Source organism: Capricornis sumatraensis, chromosome 2 (genome assembly GCF_032405125.1).
Source record: "Capricornis sumatraensis isolate serow.1 chromosome 2, serow.2, whole genome shotgun sequence".
NCBI classification, from domain to species: domain Eukaryota; kingdom Metazoa; phylum Chordata; class Mammalia; order Artiodactyla; family Bovidae; genus Capricornis; species Capricornis sumatraensis.
Window position 1 is genome coordinate 76,793,166 of NC_091070.1, and position 25,224 is coordinate 76,818,389.

General features: G+C 40.8%; 1 protein-coding gene across 1 annotated transcript; it reads right to left on the reverse strand.

The window, feature by feature from the left end:
* Positions 1-11,115: 11,115 nt before the first annotated feature.
* Positions 11,116-25,214, reverse strand: RAB2B (RAB2B, member RAS oncogene family). Its single transcript, XM_068964897.1, has 8 exons — positions 25,161-25,214; positions 24,869-24,940; positions 22,387-22,454; positions 18,560-18,642; positions 18,256-18,348; positions 14,166-14,277; positions 13,495-13,563; positions 11,116-12,688 (listed from the first exon to the last, which is right to left on the reverse strand). Exons 1-8 carry the CDS (start codon positions 25,204-25,206, stop codon positions 12,581-12,583), a joined length of 651 nt encoding a protein of 216 aa, XP_068820998.1. The 5' UTR covers positions 25,207-25,214; the 3' UTR covers positions 11,116-12,580.
* Between the last annotated feature and the right edge of the window lie 10 nt (positions 25,215-25,224).

Sequence of the window (25,224 nt, forward strand, 5' to 3'; positions counted from 1 at the left end):
AAAAATACTAGAGTGAGTTGCCATTTCTTTCTCCAGGGGGATCTTTCCAACCCAGGGATCGAACTTGTGTCTCCTGCATTTCCAGGCCGATTCTTTACCACTGAACCAACAAGGAAGCCCATTTAATTCTTACTTATCCTTCAAATCTCAACACCATCATTTCAAACAAAAGCTTTCCCTGACTTCCCAGACAAAAAAATTGCCAAACTTTTGAATGTACATTACACACTTAGACCTGTTTTAAACAATGAAAATGTATTAGCAGACTGAACTTGAAATAACTGCATTTTTACAGATGAGGAAACTGAGGCACAAATCATAAGCAATTAACTCAACATTCCAGGGTTAATGGAATGTGGGGCCGGATTCAAACTTAGGTAGTATAGCTTCCAAAGTCACCTTCTTAACAACCCAACTATATTATGGTGTAGATTATATGCCTTTATTGTAAATTCTCTGTAACATCCATAATTTCTCTTTTGTAGTAAACTGACTATAAATTGTTTGCTATCCAGCCTTCCTCACCCCCATATTAGAATGCAAGTTACACAAGGGCAAGGTCTGTGTACAGCTTATTACAATATTTCCTTTGCTTATCAGGTGGTAATGGGCACCCTGTGTACTTTTGTTGAAGGAATGCATTTTCAACTGCTAGTCAAAGATGTGTGGGAGTGGGGATTGGGGAGGGGGTGGTGCTGCGTAATACAAAGGTATTTCACCAAAACCACACACTTCTCAGGCTGCTGAGAGCACACAGGCAGCAGCATAGCTCCAGAGACATTCAAAAGAGGAACCAAAAGACCCTAAGTATCTTTACTCTTCAGGACCTGTAGCAGACACAGCTTTCACATGGAGCAAGGGGAGGCTGCATTTAACACACATAACAGACCACTTTCTGTAGTGTGGCAATCACTATTGAAAGCCGTGAAATTTTAGTTATCTCCTTTAGGCTTGGGACCCTAAAATCCTCAGTGGTGGGTAATTTAAAGCTGTGGCAAAACGTGAATGGATGAAACCATACTCACATGCCTCAAAAATGGGGCATGGATTCAGCCTCATTGCAGATTTTATTCCAGTGAAACCCTAGAGTTTTGGTCTAAGTCTGAAGAGAGAAAATAAGAGCCTAACCTTTAAGGATCAGTGCCCTGAGGTCAAGTTAGACTGGACCTGGAGAAGTTCCTCTTCACTGGTGCGTGTTCAACACGATGAAAGTAATATTCTAGGTTCTAAATTAAGGAATATATAACTGGATCAATATATCACCTTGAATGACACCACTTTTGGACATCCAGCTTAAGCAATAATATATGCAATTTCATTTTACTGAGGCAATACCAATTTATAACATTTATAAGTTTCAGGCGTACAGTTTTTTTCCTACCTCTGTATACACTACAGCATGTTCACCACCAAAAAGTTACTTTGCATTTATTACCATATAGTTTGATCCCCTTTGCTCACTTCACCTTCTCCCCCGTAGTATATATAATTTAGGTAACAGAGTCATGGTCCTCTTTATGCCCTCCCACACCACCCCTGCATGCCCTACTTTAACTGGCCCAGGTATATATATACTGTTTCAGCCTAACAGAGAAATATAAATATTTACTTAATTTATTTATTTATCTTTTGGCTGTACTGCACAGCTTGTGTGATGTTCCCCAACCAGGGACTGAACCCAGGCTGTGGCAGTGAAAGCCAGGAATCCTAACCAGTAGGCCAACAGGGAACTCCTACTCAATTATTTATGAGGGACTGTTTTCATTGCAACATTTATGCTAAAAAAGTATGTGTGGCAGGGGAGGAGAAACACTGCTATTACCTCACTTATGCCTCTAGGCACAAAAAATGATCCAGTGACATGGGATGATGAAGTCAGTGGGTCAGTTTCACTTGCACTGGCTAAAAAATGAAGCTGTCTGTGACTGACCAAGTGATTTTCCTCCGTAGAGCTTAACGTATTTCACGTAATCTTATCTTCAAAATAACTAAGTCAAATAAAAGAAACTATTATTCTTTTTTTTTTTTCCTTTTGACAAAAATACAGAAAGAAATTTTACATTCTCAAGGCCCCACAACTGCTAAAGGTATAGCTTTAATAAGCTATGGAATGCCTACTTGTCTAATACTGTGGTCAAACAAAGTTGTCCAGAGGCCTACAATGAATTTCTAACTGGGGGGAGATGATAACGAATGAGGCTTTGAAGTCCCATAGACCAGAGTCCTACTCCTGGTTAAGTTATCAAACCTCACTCTTATTTTTTTCTCTTCTGTAAAATAAAAGTAACATCACACACATTTTCAGGGTTATTCTGAAGATTAAAAGATTATGTACAATGTTTGGCACACAGTAGGCAAATAAAAAAGAGTTTATTATACCCTGTCTAATAATTTAAAAGACTACCACTAAAGGTTTCTCTCAAAGCAAAATTACTCCTTAGAGACTTGGCTGAGCTGATCTGCTAAGCAGAATGGTGGGATACTCAAGTAGATGCAAAAGTTTCGTAATCAGAATAGCTGGACTGCTGGGCAGGATAAAAAGACCCGCACTACTGTGCTGAGAAAGCAGGATAACACTTTAACCTCAAAACCTCGGAACAGACTTCAACCAGCATGGGTGGCTAGGGCAACATGCAGGTAATTCAGTTAATCATTTTGTGTGTTTATAGAAATGATGCTGGTATCTATCTGAGTACCTTGCTTACTTCACAATGCTGCCTGTGGGAACTTATCAGTTCTGCAACTGACTAGGCTGTTCCTCAGGAGCTCACACGCCCCTAGTCCCAGGTGCCTCAAATTTTAACTCCCATGACTTTCAGCAGAGCAGAGAGGGAAGTGACCATTACCCACATACATACTTAAGACCTCATGGAAAAGGTGCCCCCACCAAGAGGTACACCCAAAAAACAGGCAAAAGCACTACATGTTTAGGAGATTTAATGTGTAAATAAACAAAGAATGACCTGGGGCTGAACGGAAGCAATGAAGAATAAAACACCGAAAGTTCAGTGTTTATGCAACTTGGCAGCCCCTATTCAAAAATTCTGAAAAATCGTGCCTGTCATTAAGTTTACTTGAATGGATGAGTATCTGATACACATCTGATATCTTTAATAGGACATGAAAAATCACAGAATAAGTGAAATATGATTTCATGTTCCATTACAAAACACTATTATGACTTGGTTCTAAGTCGGCTGCCAAATTACCGAAATCACTGTTTTTTCCCCTAGAACCAATCAAAAGTAAATTCCTGTATCACTAATGGGACCATGTACCTCTGAATATCCATGTGACTTAGGAATAATTCCCAAAGATATGCTGTATCCCCAAATTATGTAGTGGAAGAGAAAATGGAGGTGGGATATTCCAAAGGTTTTTATAAAGACCATGAGAGACAATTTGAGAAATCTGAAAGACTTTACAGCTCTTGAATATACTTCCTCTCAGATGAAGTTAAGAATTCAACTAATATATATTCTTCTAAGGAAAGTTACTGACATAATTTAAGGAGAATTACAAAACAAAACAAAAAGGTGTTAGTACTGGAATATTGGGATATTTATTACCAAACAAATCAGAAGTATCAGACTTAGGGCGCTGACATACATACGGAGCAAAAAGCACAGTTCTATTACTATCTAGTAATTTGGTTATTATCTAGTAATTTAAAAAGTCTGTCATTTAATTACCTTTTTAACATTTAAAAAACAAAAAAAGCCCAGAAATACCAAATAAAAATAAGCCATACACAATAACTTTCTCTGGAAATGTACTGAGGGAATAAAATCAGGAATGCTTCACTCTTTCAATGACAAAGCAAATCTTTTAAAAATTACGCATAAAGGTGGTCTTCCCTAGTGGCTCAGACAATAAAGAATCTGCCTGCAATGCAGGAGACCCGGGTTCAATCCCTGGGTTGGGAAGATTCCACTAGAGACAGAAATGGCAACCCAATCCAGTATTCTTGCCTGGAAAATCCCATGGGCAGGGAAGCCTGGCACGCTACAGTCCACAGGATTGCAGTCAGACAGGACTGAAGCAACTTAGCACATGCACGCGTGCACACACACACAAAGACATGTAATATTTAAAATCTTTGGTTTGGTTTTGCAACTTTTTGTACTTTTACTTGACTATGTTCTGAAAACTCTTTTCAGTCAAACTAGTAAGACTATGGCACCCCACTCCAGTACTGTTGCCTGGAAAATCCCATGGACGGAGGAGCCTGGTGGGCTGCAGTCCATGGGGTCGCTAAGAGTCTGACACGACTTCACTTTCACTTTTCACTTTCATGTATTGGAGAAGGAAATGGCAACCCACTCATGTTCTTGCCTGGAGAATCCTAGGGATGGGGGAGCCTGGTGGGCTGCCGTCTATGGGGTCGCACAGAGTCGGACACGACTGAAGCGACCTAGCAGCAGCAGCAGCAGCAAGACTATACTTGAAAAGTCTGAATAGGAAGGGGCTCGAATGTCATCTAGGCTCCGGAGCCTACACTGTCCCATTGCTTGGAATACATTCCTGAATTCATCCCTGCTAAAGGTGCATGAAAAGTAACTATCTATGCCAGTCTTTCTGCTAGATTTTTCATTATCATGTAACATATAGAATAAATAATATGTTACATTATCATGTAACATATACAGAAATTAAGTGCTTTATTTTTTAAAAAAAACTTCTGCAGGATCTGATCTCCTGCAACAATTAGATACTTTAAAGTTAACCTACAGGACTTCCCAGGCGGTGCAGTGGTAAAGAATCCATCTGCAATGCAGGAGATGTGGGTTGGATCCCTGGGTTGGGAAGATCCCCTGGAGGAGGAAATGGCAACCCATTCCAGTAATCTTGCCTGGAGAATACCATGGACAGAGGAGCCTGGCGGGGGACAGTCCACGGGGTCGCAAAGAGTTGGACACGACTGAGCACACATGCAAAGTACAGCAGAGCGGACTATTTTGCTTCATGTGAGATTCAATAACCAAGAGTTTAGTGAAGGATAGAAAGTGATGGGTAATACAACGGCAAAAGAAATTGTTACCGCCTGAACAGCTTAATGAGAAATCTCAGACAGTAACATACTCTGTAGTTTAAATTTAAAATATCCAATAACTACAAAGAGGTGGACTTATTTTGCAATATAGAGAAACAATGAAAAATTTAAAGGCAATATGAATTAGTCAGAAAAAGCAAAACAAAGAAAAAAGCTAAACTACAACTTCATATAAGAACCAACACAAAACAAAACAGAGGTTAAGGTTGGGAGAAGGGGATCCAGGATAATTCAAAATTTAATAAATGGTTAAACAAAGCTTTAGGCAATAGTAAACAGTTCACACACCAGCGATGCTACATAGCAATACAACTGCTGCTTGGGTGCCACGCTGTGCTTAGTTGCTCAGTCCTGTCCAACTCTTTGTGACCTTACGGACTATAGCCCACCAGGCTCCTCTGTCTAGGGGTTTTCTCCGGGCAAGAATACTGGAGTAGGTTGCCATGCCCTCCTCCAGGGGATCTTCCCAACCCAGGGACTGAACCCAGGTCTCCCACAGGTGGATTATTTACCGTCTGAGCCAGGGAAGCCCATGAATACTGGAGTGGGTAGTCTATCCCTTCCCCAGGGGATCTTCCCGACCCAGGGATTGAACCAGTGTCTTCTGTATTGCAGGGGGATTCTTCACCAGCCGAGCTACCAGGGAAGCCAAGTTATTTGGGTACCAGGTACCAAAGGAACCCCTCTTGAAAATGAGGGTCTCTTTGCATTCTTAAATGGTCTCAAGACAGATGGGAAAAGGGACAATGTCAGTGAGTCAAAATAAAAGGCAAAGTGGACAAAATTATAATGGAAGGATAAAAGGAAGACCACCTGCTCTGTGAGAAAAAGAACAATTAATTAAAAAGGAGATGAGTAGGTTCTGAAATGATAGTTTACCAATGAATTGAATGCTAAAAGTAAAATAGTAAATACTAAGTTGGTTATAGTAGGTGCAAGGGTAGGTCAAGCAAAGACCTGCGGATCAGGGACTGGTTCAAATACAACTCCAGAAGTGGAGTCACTTCTGAGGCTGAGGGTGGAGGGTCCAGAACAATATTGTCTTGTTTATCCTTCAGTTATTAGGCTAAACGTCAGCTCAAAGATAGCTTAACCCTTGCAGGACTGTAGACAAACAGTATCTTCAAAGCATTTAGCATTCATCTGAATGAGTATCAAATCTCATTCTTTCAGAAAGCAAGTACAGAGCTTGAAACCCACAAATTAATAAAGTGTTAGTTTTGCCCATAAACACCTCACCCTTTTCAAAGGAGACATGTACAAGGGTTTCTTTTAAAGATCAATTCCCTTCACCATCCTACCTTACCTACCAGAAACGTGACCCTTCTAATAATAAGGGGCAAATTTTTCCTGTTACAACTAAAACTCTGCAGCGGTGGTTACCACAATGCCAAGGTTCTTTCACCCCATCACCCAGCAGGTGCTGCAGAGAAGACTGTCCCGGGAAATACAAGATCTGTGTTTCCTGGTGATTCACAACCAGCTCAGCAGCTTTCTATTTCTATCATTTCTATCCATGTCTAAATGGATTTTGTCATTTTGGGAACTGACATACTCAAAAGGCCAGAGGCACAGGATAGATCAAACATGAGGAAAGCAAGAACTGTGTCACTAACGATGCACTGTGTCATCAAACCTCTTATCCTAATCCATAACTCCTTTACTACTGCAGTTTTAAACTTTCCCCGAAGCCTGTCTTTACACACACGTACCTTCTCTTTGGCCAACGTCCTTCATTTTGCCTTGCAGACCCACTGGCATACTACTCTTATTACCTGTCTCTTTAAATGAAAAAAGTTGTTTTCCTTATCATAACTCTTCTTTTCCTTTAAGGGGTGGGATAATCCAAAATATTTGGAATGAGAAACTTCCCATGTTCTCGCCCTAAGAGGTGGACCACAGTTTGTTCTGAAACCTATTTGTTGATCAATACAAAAGAAATTCCTAAGCAGAAAACAGAGCTAATGGACTACCAAGAGAATATTATTCAAATCACAAACTCACCTTCTAGTACCTAACGTGCCCCACAGTGGATAGGACCTCACCTGATGCTAAGGATAACAGGCTGAGAATCTCCGGCTAAACTAATAGGTTCAGAACAACATGAAGAGTAAACAAGCTGTGGATGTTAGGGCGATGGTAGGGTGCAGCAGACAGAAAACGCAGCTCCTCCGGTGTTTGGGGCATTCCACTATGTCTATTCTTTAAAAGAAAAAGACATCAAGTTCTAAGTCTTCCACTTCTGGCTCACGGTTCTCAGTCACTGAAAAGAGATTGGTCCACCAAACATCTATATACCACAATTCACCTCTTCCTTGAAGACCTTAATCATTTAGGACTGTCCCTTAAAAGGTAGGAGCTGCTGCATTTGCACAGCTGCCGCAAAGGCAGGGAAATTTCCTGCGACACTGGAGACAGGTAAATAAAAAAACTGCTTTCGCTCCGAGGAAGGGGGAGGGGTCTTCTGCCACTGAAGAGTTTACATAATGCAACAGAAAACCAGCGAGCTCTGCGGACCTGTCAATGGAGATGCAAAGCTAGAGCTCCTATCTTCCAACCACCTCTAAACACTGTCCAAAAGCCTGCTCCGCTCTCCCAAAGATCCACAGAAATTACACCTAATAATGTAAAACAATCGCACATGCTCACCTCATGCTCTCCTAACCACCTTGACTGCTAAAATACACACATACAAAAAAAACCCCAAACCCCAAACTCCCACTTGAGTCCAAAGTATGGAGTAACCAAACGGAGCCGCGGAGTTTTCCCTCTGAAGGAGCAAAGAGAAAACGGATCTGCCTCAAATCCACACGATGCCCAGTAATGCAATGACAAGGCCTGAAAACTTCACAGGGGCCGGGGCAGCCGCGTTCGCAGCTCAGCCCGGCTCGGGCCCCGCGGGCCGGCAGCCGCCCTCACCCCCGGCCTCTCACAAAGGAGAATGGTTCAGTCCGGAGCATCACCCAGCACCTGATCCCGCACAACTGGGGGAAGGACAGAGGGCGGGGGAGCGAGGAGGAGGATGAGTTAAGAAAACCAATCTAAGAGCCGCAGCTTTTGCAAAGACTCTTGGACCAGCACTGAGGGGCGGCCGCGCGCTGAAAGCCTACCTGAACAAGTCCCGGCGCTTCCTTTCCAGCCAGCGTTTCAACTCACCCTTTCGGAGAACAAGGCGCCTTCCGGCGGAGCATGGCCAGCCCTCGCCTCAATCTAGCTTGCTAGTAGTCCATGCTCCCTTGCTCCGCCCACCTACGCTCCCACCCGCCAATGGCAGGGCCGACGCCCCGCCTCTTCCAGCAGGGTAATGTGAGCTCCATCCAGGAAGTCTCTTGAGGATGGGAGGTCCTAAAAGGCTGAGGCAACCACACATATGCCTGATTGAAAATAAAATCTGGCGGTACCTTGTGTCTGACCGCTTTCCGTTCACGAGCTTTAGGATCTCTCCGCATCTTTCTTTTCTTGACCCCCGCCGTTGGGGGCGCTCTAAACTAAAACATTTACTTACCTGTTTCTGGGAAGCCATCTTGGATCGGGCTGGTGCTTTTCGGGCCGGGAGGAGGAAGGAGTGCTTAAGGAATCTAAAGCCCTTTTCGGCGTCCTGTCCGATTGCTTAGGTACAGCCCCAACGTACCCTCCTTTACGTAATCAGAGTACCCCTCAGTCACGATGGGGAGTAAACCTGGAATAATGCTGAGTGTGCCTGGAGGCAACCCCCACCCTCTCTCATACAAGTGAAGCGATCTTAACCAAATCAAAGAAACAAAAATTAATTCTTGAAGTGAGTGGATTTTCTGAGTTCCTGGGATAATCCTTTAGAGATTTCTCAATCTTCAGGATATCAGCATAACATCAGCATAGGGTATGCATCTATTCTAGATGCTTCTAATTCTTATGTTTCGCTCACAAGTTTTCCAGTGTTCTGACTTTGACAGTACAGATTACTGCTAGTAAGTTGGAAATGAACAAAATTCAGGAAAGAATTTCAACTTAAAAAATAAAAAGGCCTCAATTCATCTATAGACCCAAACTACTTGTGAATATGGATAGAGCTAACGATGTAAGTCTTGGAGGTGAAAATATATGCAAGGAGGGCATCACGAGATTGCCTTAGAAATACTGGTTGCAGAGTAATTGCCTAATGATAGAGTTTAAATTGTTATGGAAATAATTTTACAGTAGGCGAAATCCTCTTGACCTCAATGAGAAAGATTTACCCATGTTTTCTAGTTTAACTCTACTGCTATTAAAATTTGCTACAGGAAGTTTTTAATTTTTTGGAAATCCTGAGTGAAGGATATCTTTCCCTATCATTAAGGGAATTTCTTAAGAAGTAACATTTGCATGGTCACACATAGTAGGAGCTCAGAGACCTTAAGGAGTCACGTGAGTCAACATTTTATCACAGAAGACTTGGCCAAGTACATTTCTCTGTATATTGAACAAAATCTGTTGGCCGAATTCTTCCTTGGCTACCACTGTTATGTCAAATTTGATGTTAGTATTAGGGCTTACCAGAACAATGTGTCGGAGAAGGCGATAGCACCCCACTCGAGTACTCTTGCCTGGAAAATCCCATGGACGGAGCAGCCTGGTAGGCTGCAGTCCATGGGATCGCACAGAGTCGAACGCAACTGAGCGACTTCACTTTCACTTTTCACTTTCATGCATTGGAGAAGGAAATGGCAACCCACTCCAGTGTTCTTGCCTGGAGAATCCCAGGGACGGGGGAGCCTGGTGGGCTGCCGTCTATGGGGTCGCACTGAGTTGGACACGACTGAAGCGACTTAGCAGGACAATGTGTAAATCCATATACAGATATGACTTTAATTATAGTTTCTAGAATGAGAACCTAGTATCATTCCACTTATTTGGTACAAAATAAACCCGCTATCAAAGGAACCAGTTATTAGGCACAGACAGAAAGGGGAACGGGTATCCCTGCCATATGCTGCTGCTGCTGCTAAGTCACTTCAGTCGTATCTGACTCGGTGCGACCTCATAGACAGCAGCCCACCAGGCTCCCCTGTCCCTAGGATTCTCCAGGCAAGAACACTGGAGTGGGTTGCCATTTCCTTCTCCAATGCAGGAAACTGGAAAGTGAAAGTGAAGTCGCTCAGTCGTGCCCGACTCTTAGCGACCCCATGGACTGCAGCTCATCAGGCTCCTCTGTCCATGGGATTTTCCAGGCAAGAGTACTGGAGTGGGGTGCCATTGCCTTCTCTGCTGCCATATGCAATGACCTATAAATAGTAATGACTTAGATTGCTATAAGTAGTATGATTTCCAACTGTCCTGGGCTTCAAAAATCAACCAACTCTCATATTATAAACAGTATTCTTCACATGGGGGTGGGAGATGCATTTTCTGTAACTCCTCATGACCATTTCATTCAGAACATCAGCAGTAATCAACAAAGTTCATGAATTTGCCCAGATAATTTCATTTCTTATGCTTAAAACTGATGAAATACCTGAGTATAGAAGGTTATGAGTGGTTTTTGGATAATATGGGATTATCAGTTCAAGAGATACCCCATTTGAGTTGTTTACCATGTTAAAAAAAAAAAAAAAAAGATACACTCCAAAAGCAGCAGCTCTAGACAGAATGCTATGTCTGATCAATGTTCTGATTCATCCTGATCACTAAAGGTTTCTTTGACTGATAGAGGAAAACTCCTGTACAGAAACCATAAAGTTTTATTTACTTATAATTCTGTCTCTGGTGTGAGCGGACTAGCCAAATTCAACAGCCTTAATCCTTTTCGGAATGAGGTAGGAGTTTTCAAAAACCAAACCAAACCAAACCTTAATCAAAGCAGTACTCGATATGCCTTCCAACTTCCTGTGATACAGTGTGAACTAATATTACTGCTACTGGGGGCAGAATCCAGTATAAAATGAATGTATCTCACGAAGGCTTCTTCCAATACCTTTGATACAATTACCTAGAAGAAGAGTATCTACTTATGTTTGGGATACAATCAGAAATGACACATGAAATGTGAGCAGCTTGGATACATGCATATATTTAATAATGAAACAATTTATCGACAACCAAAAAAAAAAGAGAGAAAAAAATTCACAAGACCGCAGTGCTGTGGAAGAAAATGAGACATCAGTATAGCAACTGACCCAGAAGGCTGCATGATAAGTACAGCAAAGACAGACTTGACTAGGATAGTATTGTATGCTCTTCAAATGGAGAAGTAGCCACTTATTTGACTGCTTGGAAGCAGGCAGCTTTATTGTACGCTGCATGGAATGGAGGCAAAGAGCCAGGGAAAGAACAGAGAGGAGGAGAAGAGCAATAAAGAATTCAGGGTAAGCAGATGGAAGGGACTGAGATAGAATTACAAAGAGATGACTGTAAGGCTTTTGTTTCTTCTGCAGCCTAAAATAAACCTGTTCCAAGTCTTTGTCAGTCAAATTCAGTGATCACACAAGTAGCACTAGGCACTGTGAAGGAATGGTGAAGGAACTGGTTTACAAAAGTCAAAGGATACCAGGGGTTCCTGCTCTCAAAGAGCTTACAACCTATATGAGGAGACAGGTTCCACACACAAAGCTACTATAAAACATATTTACAAAGTAACATAAATACAAATAAATATACATATGAATAAACAATATATGAAAGCTAAAAGGTACTGTATCAATAATTGTTCAGAAGACCCTAGGTCAAAGAAGGCTTTCCGAGGGAAAAAAATGTGGACTTTGAGTATAACAGTAGTGTATAGTAGGGCATGTGCAAAGGCATAGAGTGGAAGCAAATATGTTGTGTACAGTAGGCAGATTAGCTTGATAGAAAGTCTAAATAGGTCTCCTTAAGAAGTGAGTGGGATAAAACAGTAAGAGTCTATTTGGTGAAAGATACTGACTTACCAATGTTAGGTCTGGTCCCTAAAACAAAACAAACAGGGAAAGATGTTTTCTTTAGGTAATGATAGGAAGTGGCTACAAGGCCAGGACCAACTCTACTACTCTCAAAAGTTTTGTAGTTACTCTCAAACAGAGAAACTAGAAATGGGATGGTGGAGAAGTATTCATCATCCTTGAGCAGTTCAACTAGAAGGAACTGCCTTCTGCAACAATTCTTATGTAGTGGCAAGTGAAAAACCTCAATGAAATCCCTAAACTGAGGACCTAAAACCCAAAGGGCAGCCAGATCCCAGTCACCTCAAGGGCTCAAGCAGAATGTCCTAGACCTTGTTACTAATTCTTGGTGGGGAATAGATTGTGTCTGCTTATAAAAGAATTTATTTTTGAACTACCATGACAATCAGCTTTGATCCTAACATTTTACAAATTAAAACAGGAGGATGAGAAGAGCCCTAATCTATAGGGAATGCTCACGTCCCTGAAGAAGGACAGGTCAATAAGGGCCCAAATTCTCCCCTGGTCTTTAAGTGGAGAGGCAAAACATCACACCTTGAAAAGAGGCTTTTCCCAGCCAAAGACCTCTTTCTTTAAGCCTACTGATCTGAAGCTGTTCCAGGAAGGAAAAAAAAAAAGAGTCCAGGCCAGTTGTTCAGCAGCAGCCAGAGTCAGCCCCCATGTCATGAGAGCCCCTCTGGGAGGCACTGGGTCCCACTGGGGTTGAAATACACTGCTGGGGTCCAATCTTGATGCCATTTGCCTGTAAGAGAAAAGAGGCAATAGTTCCCACCTCAGTGTGAAAGTAAGTGGGGGAAAGGAGAGGGATAAAAGGAGAAATCATTAATTATAATTTCTAGAAGCAGGTATGGCCTTGGCAGGTAACCATGCGCCTTAGCCAGACTGCTGTGGAACAATAATCTGTGATGGTGAAGATAAAGTCACCAGCTGTGGTATTATAGATCACTGGAAGTGGCTTCTGTGCCCATTTTTAAAGTGACTGTTAAGTTACTTAAGTTTCATAGCTATGTGCAGAATCAGGATGTGATTGGTAAGAGTAGGTAAAACAGAAGTGGCAGCATATTAGCATATAATTCATCCCCCCCCCGCCCCCCAAATGTGCTTTATAGAAATGACAAGCTAAGCAATTAAGAACCACACTTTCCCCATGCTTTGGAATAGTAAAAACCTGAGGTTGAGAGAAAAACCTCCCATAATGTATAAACCTTTTAGATCAGTAATTAATAATCTCTTTAAGTAGTCTTGGAGAAGGAAATGGCAACCCACTCCAGTACTCTTGCCTGAAAAATCCCATGGACAGAGGAGCCCGGTAGGCTACAGTCCATGAGGTCACAAAGAGTCGGACATGACTGAGTCACTTACTTCACTTCACTCCACTTCACTTTAAGCAGTCTGGGTCTCAGACTTGAGAAAAAAACAGACAAGCTATGCCAGTTCATATAGCTTCATATAGTATCATGTTAGGCAGGAAGTGCTTATATTCTAGGAAGCATCCTGTCCTGTTTAAAACAAAGCAAATTTAACTGTCAGCCCCTTACCCTATCTTACCTCATTGTGGACATCAAATAAACCCTGCTGGATCTTCCTATATATTTCTTTGGCTGTGTTAATGAAGGCCTGAAGGAGACATAAATCATAGTATTAGGCTCAAGTTTAGGTAGAGAAATTAGGAAAAGAGAATACAAATATTATGCCGATTTGGATTTCAAAAGTGAATGGGGAACCATTAGGAGAACTGAGTAAAAATATACAAGGTCCTCCAAAGGCCCTGTAAAAGCCATTCCAAACAATTTCAAATAGAAAAAAGAGATTCTATGGTATTTTGGTATTGACACAAGATGTACCTAGGGTTCCCAGATTGGCACATTCTGCAAATAAAGCAAACATGCTCTCTTCTGAGTCAGTTACTTAAGACAGATTCAACACCAGACTTAGGAATGACTAAGATGGAATTCATTAGTTCCTCCAACTAAGATGATTTACAAATAACAGTAGTGTCAATCCACACTGCCAATTAATGTTACTTAATATAAAAGTAAAGCCTTAGGAATCAAGGAAAAACAAATGGAACAATTCCCTTAAAGGGAGAGACATGGTCACTATGACCCCTGTTACCCATGTTTTAACAGGGGAGGAGAATTCTGAAGGGAAAAAAAAGGCAGGGACAAAGATACGGTGTAATCTCTCAAACGCTTTCCCTACTTTTTCCCAAATAGTACCTCCTCAACATTGCAGGCTGTTTTGGCTGAAGTTTCCATGAATATAAGTCCATGTTCCCGAGCAAAGGCTTCTCCTTCTTCTCTCTTCACATCCCTACGAGACTCTAAGTCACTGCAAGAGATTAATCATTAATTGGGGAGAAAACTAAAAAAAGATCCAAGTGAAAGAAGAAATTTATTCTAAAAGAATCCCACAGCTGTTTCAACTGCCAGTTAATCCATAAAGAATGCAGATCCTGAATGGTGTCCTTTTGTACAGGGTTGCTGGTTTCTGTAGCCTCTGGGAAAATATTCTTCAGATCAGATTCTTGACAGCTGCTACACAGTTGAGGATAATGCCTTATCTCTTATTACAGAGAAAAGGGTTTATAAAAGGTTAGGCAAGCCCCATAGTTTCTCAAGGTCTATGCTGTAGTCTTTTTTGAAGGAGATCCAGTTAAACCAAAGGAAAGAAGAGGAAAGGGAAATTCCAGTTACTGGGAAGTAGAAAAGTCACATCGCATAGTGATAAGTGTCTTCCTCATTCCTGGAATCAAGCCACAAGAGGAGACAGCAAGGAATAAGGAAAACCCAGTTGCCTTAACTCATTAGTATCATTATTAACATGTATAATAAACAGCAGCTTGCCACCAGGGAAATGAAGGATTCAGAGAAAATGATACGGGTAAAATTAGGTGATACTAAGAACAGAGCCGAGGATTGAGGAAGAATAAAGAGGCATGGAAAAGACTTTATGAAACACAGGATTTAAGGATGCAGAATAAGATTATGGTGAACTGTCCAATTTTCATTTTTCAAACTGGAAATTTTCATTTGGGAGGATTCCAGTTTTTCACCATGAAAAGAAAAAATCCAGGAGTAAGTCCACTAGAGAAAAAAAATCTGCAAAACGTATACTTATTTTTCATGAGCTGTGTGAAGACCAAGGAAGAACTAACCAGAAATGGCAACAGTGCTAAATCCGAACATCTAGCCCAGACATACCTCTGAGTTCCAGATCTGTTTGTCCATTTGCCTGTTCATTTCTACTCATGTGTAAAAGGCACCTCAGATGTATATCAAAATGAAACATCATCTTTTCCCTTCAACCCAACTCTGTCCCACACTTCCACATGGCACAAGCCAAAAACCAAGGTTATTATTAACATTTTTTCCTTCTTCACACCAAATACTCAATTCACCCCAAAGCAAAGTATTTCCAAAATGTACCTTACAAATCATCCTTTCTCTCTCTCTCCAGTGTCACTGACCTAGTCCAACCCACCACTTTCTCACTTTGACTGCTGCAGCTGAGATCCACATCAACCCTTGCTCCCCTCCAGATCTTTTAAAATCTGATCAAGCTACTTCTCTGCTTAAAACTCTTAAATGCTTCCTACTGTGTTTAGAATAAAATCCAGACTCCTCACTCAGGTCTGTAAGTGCCACAAGATCTGGCTCCTGCCTTCTTTTCCAACCTCGTCTTGTACCATTCCCCTCTGATTTAGTCTAACCACACCAGGTTTCTTTCAACATTATAAACTTATCATCAAGCTTCTTCCCAGTTTAAAGCTTTCACAGAGGTATTACCCCTATCTGACGCCTTTTCAAAAACTCTTTGCCCAGTGAACTCTTGCCCATCCTTCAGATTTCAGTTTAAATGACAACTCTAAATCAAAAGTAAGTACCCTGGGGCTTCCCTGGTGGTCCAGTGGTCCAACACAGGGGACACTGGTTTGATCCTTGGTCTGGGAAGATCACACATGCCGCAGAGCAGAGCAGCTAAGCCAGTGTGCCACCTGAGTTCATTTACCACAACTACTGAAGCCTGCATGCCTTAGAGCCCGTGCTCCACAACAAGAGAAGCCACAAAATCAAGAAGCCTGCACACTGCAACTAGTGAGGAGCTCCCGCTCTCCAAAATTAGAGAAAGCCCACAAGCAGCAACTAAGACCCCAGACTCCTTTGTTCATGGGATTCTCTAAGCAAGAACACTGGAGTGGGTAGCCATTCCCTTCAGGGGATCTTCCTGACCCCGCGATCGAACCCTGACCTCCTGCATCCCAGGCGGATTCTTTACCATCTGAGTCACCAGGGAAACCCAAGTAAAATTATAAAAAATAAATAAGTATCCCGGTACTCTTTTTTATAGTGCCCTTTTTCCCCCTTCACTGCATTTATCATAATTTGTAAACAGATACAAATCATTTTATGTTTAATATCTATGTCTCCACTAGTCTGTGAGCTCCGTGGGAATGAGGGCAGGATTTTGTTTTCACCTTGCCCACTCAGGGTCTACCACAATATCTAGGATGTAGTTAAGGTTTTTCACAAATTGGCTGAACCAATGAGTATAATTAGTCTGTGGTGGCTGAACCAATGAGTATAATCAGTCTGTGGCCACAGTTCTAGGTGCCACAGATTATTTGAAATACTCAAGGGAAACATAGCAACACTCAACATCAGAACAACACATAAATTGCTATTGTTCGGTTGCTAAGTCATATTTGACCCTTTTGTGACCCCATGGACTGTAGCCTGCCAGGCTCCTCTGTTCACGGGATTCCCCAAGGCAAGAACAATGGAGGGGGTTGCCATTTCCTTCTCCAGGGGATCTTCCCAACCCAGGGATAGAACCCATGTCTCCTGCACTGGAAGGCAGATTCTTTACCATTGAGCCACCAGAGAAGCCCCCACATAAATACAAGCTTAATATAATTGGCAGTGTCAAAATCAGATCATGATAGATTCAACATTTGCACTTCTTTTTGAGGCTGCATTCTTAGCAGCTGCTGTGACAAAAAAGCAAACACTGCACGAAAATCAATTTGCAACAGAAAAAAGAGTGGTAGTGTCCAATGTTAACTCCAAGGTTCGACAAGCTGTGCTATGCCTGATAGGCATACACAGGTCATTAGCAAGTAATTACAGTGACTTAAGAATGAAATAAGAAATTCTTTTCCTTTTAATTCACGTTTTTTGTTTTTCAAACAGTTACTCAGTTGCTATGACAAAAATACCTGCTATTTTGTTTAGACCTAACTATTTAATAACAAAACTATCAAGTATGTCTTGTGGCCTGTGGGTGCCTTAGAAAATTCATTAAGAATAACAAATGTTGCTAAGGATGGGGAGAACCTGGAATGCTTGTGCACTGACAGCAGTAATGTTAAGTAGTGCAGCCACTATGGAAAACAGTACAGCAGTACCTCCAAAAATTAAACAGAATTTCCATAAGATCCAGCAGTTCCATTTCTGGGCATATATCCTAAAGAACTGAAAGCAGGGCCCCAAGCAGATCTCTGTACACCCATGCTGACCAGCAGTACTATTCACAACAGTCAAAATTAAGAAGCAACCAAAGTGTACATCAATGGATAATAAAGAAAATGTGGTGAATACATCCAATGGATTACTATCTAACCTTAAAACAGAAGAAAATTCTGACACATGCTACAATATAGATAAACCTTGAGGATGTTATGCTAAACAAAAGCCAGGAACAAGAGGACAAATATTTTAAGTTTCCTAAAGTAGGCAGAAGAGACAGAAAGTAGAATGGTTACTGCTAGGGGCTAGTGGGATGGGATCTTCCCTGATGGCTCAGCAGTAAAGAATCCACCCACAATGCAGGAGACGCAGTTTCAGTCCCTGGGTTGGGAAGATCCCCTGGAGAAGGGAACAGCAACCCACTCCAGTATTCTTGTCTGGGAAATCCCACAGACAGAGGAATCTGGCGGGCCACAGTCCATAGGGTCACAAAAGAGTTAGAAACAACTTGGCGACTAAACAACAATAGCGGGATGGGGAAGGTGAAATTAGTGTTTATGGGAACAGAGTTTCAGTTGAGGAAGATAAAAAAGTTCTGGAGATAAATGGTGGTGATGGTTGTATAACAATGTGAATGTACTTAATGCCACAGAACTGTACACTTAAAAATGGTTAAAATGGTAAGTTTTATGTTACATATATTTTACTGCAATAAAAAAGCTTTTTTAAATTGAGATACTAACGAACCTAAACTAAACAAGTTTAGGTCCCAAATAATTCAATATCCAAAGAGTACCTAGATGACGTCTAGTACTTGTTATTTATACAAATAAAAATTTACCTCTTATTCCCAATCAGCATGATAACCATGTTGGAACTAGAGTGCTGCCGGGCATCCTCTAACCATGAGGTCAGGTGGTTGAAGGTTTCACGCCTACAGCAGAAAAATTTCAAACGTGGGTCAGAGGCCCATTTCAAAATGTCAAAGCATTTCCAAATGCATCGGAAAAGGGGGAAACTTATATGTATAAAGAAAAATATAAAACAGGCAATTCCTCTTTAGCATTCTTACTAGATTCAATGGATTAAAAAGACTTTAAGAACAGAGGAAAGAGTCTCCCTCTCACTCAGCAGGTGTCACTCACCTTGTAATGTCGTACACCAGCAGTGCGCCAGCTGCTCCCCTGTAGTAGGAACGGGTGATAGAACGGAAGGATTCTTGTCCAGCCTTTTCCATCAACATGGCAACAAAAAAAAAATCCCAACAAAACCAGGTTATTTGCAGAGAAGTTACTTGATCAGATGCCACTCTAACACAAAGGAGTTAATTTTACAAAAGAACTTCTATTAAGAAAAGAGAATTGGCGAAAAGAAAACCTGAATGCCCAGGAAGAAGTCCAGGTAGCAAATCAGTATCTTTCAGTGGGAGTACAGTTGGTATTTTGGGTGGGTCAATTCTTCCTGTGAGACTGTCCATTTAATTGCTGAATGTTTAGCATCCCTGGCTCCCTGTCACTGAATGTATTTACCCTATAATCAGTGTGACAAAGACATTTCCACACAATATCCCCTAGGAGAGAACTGGAAATACACTAGAAACTCAGAGTATTTTTCAGTCCCATATGATGTTGAACGTACCACCTTTGTTTTTTGTTTCTGTTTTTGTTTCCACTCCTTTGTCTTAGAAAATTATCTTCGAATGCCAATGCTCTATATAATAGAAGTTTCATTCCAATGGATCAAAGTAGAAAATTAGATACAAAGCACTATACTAACTGACCTTTAGTGACTGATAAAGGCAGGACGGGGCTTCCCAGATAGTGCTAATGGTAAAGAACCCTTCTGCCACTGCAGGAGACTTAAGAGACGCGGGTTTGATCCCTGAATGGGAAGATCCCCTGGAGGAGGACATGGCAACCCACTCCAGTATTCTTGCCTGGAGAATCCGATGGACAGAGGAGCCTGGTGGGCTACAGTCCACAGGGTCACAAAACGCTGGACACAACTGAAGTGACTTAGCATACACATATGCAAAGGCAGGACTACCAAGATGTCCCTTACTGGGATCCTGTCACAGCAAACAGGAATAATGACTAGGGAAAGCAGTCCAGGGCCCAGGACAGCGCTGTCCTAAAACAAATTCAAGTTTATTCTCTACTTTCATTTCCAATGGGGGCCAAGATATTAAGATTTATTTATAATTGAGCAATTTACTAATGCCCCATATACAGGATACTTTTGCTTTCTTGATGGAATAGGTTTTTGGGGAGGACAAGTTTCATCAAAGGAAGCAAAATCATCTAAATATGAATTCCCTGGGCATTGACTCTATTCTATCAGAAAAGTTTTCACATTCTTGAAATTGCTTATCCTTCTGTCCCTACATAAAGATTAGGATGGGAGACTTTAAGATTGTTCTTAAAGATAGGGAAACTAAGATCTGGACATGGGAAAATAAATAGCTTTTATACAATATACCAACAATAACATTCATGATACTAATAATTAACAAAAATGTGAAAAATTAGGCTCAAAGGTCAGTTCAGTAACTGGCCAAAAGTTAAAAATTCTATAAACACCAAATCCATAATTTAAATGTAGGAGCTTAGTATAATACTCCATAGCAAAAAAGTCTGTTTTCTTAAACATTATGTCACATAATCTAAAGCCAGGTTTAAGGTCAGAAGACTGTTCTAGTACACTAGTTCTAGGTTACATTTCCAACAGCACAAGAATCTCTTACTACAACAATCTTATTGCATACCTGATAGAACATTAAAATCCAAAAGTAATTCTAAAGAACTTTGTTGGTAATATTAACCACACTTTAAGATCTAAAACATATTTTTTCCCTCCAAGAGCTCACTTAAATTTTATTTTTTTCCCTAATAGCTTTATGTCTTAAAGCATTTGATTCCTGGTTGGCTTCTAACTTACACTTTTTCCTCCACTGCTATGGTTGAAAGCCCTCTCCTTCCTCAAGTCCTTCCAAGAGCTAAAAGGGAAGTCTGAGAGAGGCCTGTGTGATGGTTGAATCAATAGAAGCATTTAACTTTTGCAAATGAAAACACTTTCAGTGTGCTATCACAAATGATTTTTGAAATCAAATCACTTTACTTCTTAATCTCAATCAATTTCCTGAACCAAAGTTTGCTAGGCAAGAAGTTAGAAAGAGACTTCTCTGGTGGTCCAGTGGCTAAGACTCTGAGCTCCCAATGCAGGGGGCCAGAGTTTGATCCCTGGCCAGGGAACTAGATCCCACATACTGCAACTAAAGATCCTGCTGCTGTAACTAAGAGACAGTGCAGTCAAATAAATGAATAAAAATAAATATTTTAAAAAAAAAAGCTAGAAAGAGTGAGCCATTCAATTTGAGATGATCTGCATCAGTCTGAGGTATCTTTGTCCATCTCCTATTTAACAAAAAAAATCCAAAGCAGCAAAGAATTAAGATGGAGATAAAGATAATTAAGTTTTTTCATTTCCCCCAAATGGAAGCATCACATTATATATAATTTCAAGATATATAAAGTATCCATTTCTACAAAATCAGACAGGCTTATTTCTTAAGAATCAAAATGCATTCCAAAGTAAGATGCAAATGAATCTGGGATTTTTTTTTTTTTTTTTGGCCATGCTGCATGACTTGTGGGATAGTAGTTCCTTGACCAGGGATCAAACCTTTATGCTGCCCTTGCAGTGAAAGCTCTAAGTCCTAACCACTGGACTGCTAGGAAATTCCTGAATTTTGGATTATTTAATCAATATATTTACCAAAGCAAACTCATATATACTTGGATTATTTGAAACAAAAAGACATGGTATTCAGAATTTGTAACTGTAACAGATGGAAGTGAAAGCTTTCCTGTCTCTTTGATTTCACTAGACCTCCTCTGACCTCTGTATGCAGGTCAAAAAGGAACAGTTAAAACCAGACATGGAACGACGGACTGGTTACAGTTTGGGCAAGAAGTATGTCAAGGCTGTATATTCCCATTTTATTTAACTTATATGCAGAGTACATCATGCGAAATGCCAGGCTGGATGAAGCACAAGCTAGAATCAAGATTGCCGGGAGAAATATCAATAACCTTAGATATGCAGACAACACCATTCTTATGGCAGAAGAGCGAAGAAGAACTAAAGAGTCTCTTGATGAAAGTCAAAGATGACAGTGAAAAAGCTGGCTTAAAACTCAACATTCAAAAACTAAGATCATGGCATCCAGTCCCATCATTTCATGGCAAGTAGATGGGGATAGAATGGAAACAGTGACAGACTTTATTTTCTTGGGCTTCAAAATCACTGCTTATGGTGACTGCAGCCATGAAATTAAAAGACGCTTGCTCCTTGCAAGAAAAGCTATGACCAACCTAGAAAGCATGTTAAAAAGCAGAGATATTACTTTGCCAATAAAAGTCCGTCTAGTCAGAGCTTTGGTTTTTCCAGTAGTCATGTATGGATGTGAGAGTTGGACTATAAAGAAAGCTAAGTGCTGAAGAATTAATACTTTTGAACTGTGGTGTTGGAGAAGACTCTTGAGAGTCCCTTGGATTGCAAGGAGATCCAACCAGTCCATCCTAAAGGAAATCAGTCCTGAATATTCATTGCAAGGACTGATGCTGAAGCTGAAGCTCCAATACTTTTGTCACCTGATGCGAAGAACTAACTCACTGGAAAAGACCCTGATGCTGGGAAAGATGCAAGAGGAGAAGGGGATGACAGAGGATGAGATGGTTGGATGGCATCACTGACTCGATGGACATGAGTCTGAGCAGGTTCCAGTTATTGGTGATGGACAGGGAAGCCTGACATGCTGCAGTCCATGGCGTCGCAAAGAGTTGGACATGACTGAGTGACTGAACTGAACTGAACTCTGACCTCCATCCTTAGCTCCTCCGTCATAGCCCTTTATCCCTGCATCAGCCTTTACTGTTATATTTGGGACTAAAGTATTTTTGTTTTCTCTTACCGTATCCCAGATTTGCAGTTTGATTTGTTTTCCATCAATGTTGACCATACGGGCCCCAAACTCCACACCTGTCAGTGAAAACCGAAAGAATGTGATTCTCATGAACAACCATGGTAACAAGAGGTTCATGCTTGTCCTCATTGTGCTAATGACTCATCCTCCGCACTTAGTGCCACTAAGCCCATTACAGTTCCCTATTTGATCCAATTAATTTTGTGCTCCTTAAAGTTTTATCTTCTGGAATTAAAAACTGTGTTCCAGGTGACAACCACCTCAGGAATATAACTGAAAAGCATATATGGGGATAAAAATTAATTAAGAAATCAAATAGAAAAAGTGAATGAATTTTTAGAATTATTGTTTAATGCTTAAATTTGATTAAGAAATGTTTAATTTGTAATTAAAAAACTTCTAAATTTTTTGAAAATATTTCTTAATATTTTCCCAAAGTCACTCTCTAGTCCTCTATATGAAACAATAAATACTTGCTTTTTGCAATTTTAGATTTTTTTTTTTTAGAAAAGCACCTATCTAAGAATAGGTTCTCAAGAATGAAACATTTCAGATCTCCAATAATTCCAAGAGTTCATCAGAAAACAGCATGCCTTACAGGGGTTTGGAAACAGATAGTCCGAATAAAGGTTTTAGTTTACCTGCATTCAACTTCTATCAAGGTAATGTCAGGACAAAACTTAAAAATCAAAGATCACTTACATTAAAAATACTTGATTTTAAGTCAAACAATTTGCCCTATTTTCTATCTTTACACAGTACTTTACTCCAGGAATTCTGATCTGCAGGTAAGAAACAGCACTAATCTAGCTTCTGCTATTCAGAGGCCCCAGGCACAATATATCCAGAATCTCTCTCAACTCTATAAAGTTTTACAGTCAATAAGCAGATTTAAAAAATTGTTTCTTACTACTCTAGACTGCATCATCGAGAATAATGATAGTTACTAAAAAAAAAAAGTCACTAATTTTGTTTTCTTTCTGGACAAGAGGAATGGAGTTTCAATGGTGAAGAATTAAAAAAATACAACTTCTGTCCCCTTTTATGCAACTTCCTCTAATTATGAAGAAATCTTCATATTTTGTGCACATTTGATAGCCAACTGCCTTGTTTATCTTGGTATAGAAGACTGAATTCAGAAAGAAACAGGGCATATATTGGACTCTGGGAAAACTTGATTGATCACTTCATTTTGCTACTTTGAAACCTGTCACTTGCTCCCATTACCTTTAGGTGTGTCAAAACTCATCTCTCCCCTTCCCCACCCCAGATGTTCTCTACTCTTACTTCTTGTCACTCTTCTCTTTAAATTCCATGGTCAAGCCATATTAAATTACTTTCAGTTTTCCAGATTAGCCTGAACTTTGTTATTCCTGAGCCTTTGCACCTGTTTTTCCCTCTCGGCCTGATCACTTTTCTCTCATCTTCCACAACCCCTTCGCTTGGCTAGTTCCTTCTAGTGCTTCCATTTTCAGCTTTTCCTGATAGATGTGGCAGCCTCTTATCCCCTTTTGCAATAGTAATTTATTCATTGGTATCTGCCCCCAGCCTTACCTCACCTCCTACACTGGAGCTTTCAATGTAGGCATGTTTGCCTTGTTAAGCACTGTATCACTTAGCACCTAGCACATTGTGGGTGTACACAATAGTTATTTACAAAAGTATTTTCCTGTTGATACTAAATCCTTTTCTAACCACTTTAGTTATTTGGCTCTGAATAAGTACTTTGGGATCAGTAGTAGCTTCAGATTTCCATAATGTGGGACTTGGAAGTGGCAATATAGTAAGAATGGGAGCTAGGGATTTTACTCTGAAACTGCACCTGCATGGCAAGAAGGCTAGTTTTATGTATATAATCTTTATTTGGGTTGGAGTTATGGAGATTATGGGGAATGGGTTGTTAAAACTCAGCAGGTCGTCCCATATCACAAATTTGTGGAAGATGTTCACATTTCCCACGCTTACCAGAGAGTTCTTGAAACTCATGATTATCATATCTTTTCTTTAAAACAAAACTTACCAGTTTCATGTACCTTTTATTCTAGGTCTGGGATGGCTCTTCCATTTGCTTCCTCCTCTCCCACACACACACAAAATCTATACTGTAGTGATTACTTTGAAAAAGTAATGAGGTTCACACTACTTTACCGCAGAGTAAGGCGAGTTTTTGAATTAACAATACGTTTTCGTAGGATTTTACATAAACATACAAATCACATTTGTTAAAAAAAAATCCTAAGGCAACTAATCCATACCTCATGGTCATCTCTAAATCTAGTCACCTTTCAATTACCTACTCCCCATTACACTACTGCCCATTTCTCAGCATTTAGTCATTCTTCACTTAACATAACTTTGGACTAACCCCAAAATAGGAAGACGTAACTTTTCTACTTCGAACACTAAAGCTGCTAACTTTCTATTTTAGTCAGATTTCATAATCTATTCTACGAGAGGTATATGCGCTTACCTATTGTGAGGTCGTGGACAGGTTGGAATCGCTTGTCTGTAAACTGCAGGAGGAGACATGACTTCCCCACACCTGAAAGAAGACGCGTGCGTTAGGAGTTAGGCAGCGAGAACAGACCAGTGTCGGGGCGTCCAGGACTGGGGAAGGGGAGCCCCGAGCCCCGCCCCCGGCGGCCCGCCCCGCCCCCCGCTTCACTTAATCGCCCAGCCCACTAAATGAGCCCCGCCCCCAAGCCCCGACTTGGGTGTTTCGGATCCCCGCCCCAGCGTGAGGATTGTCGCCCGCGGGTTACCTGTGTCTCCGATGATGATGTACTTGAAGAGATAAGCATAAGTCATGGTCCCTTTTCCTCTGGA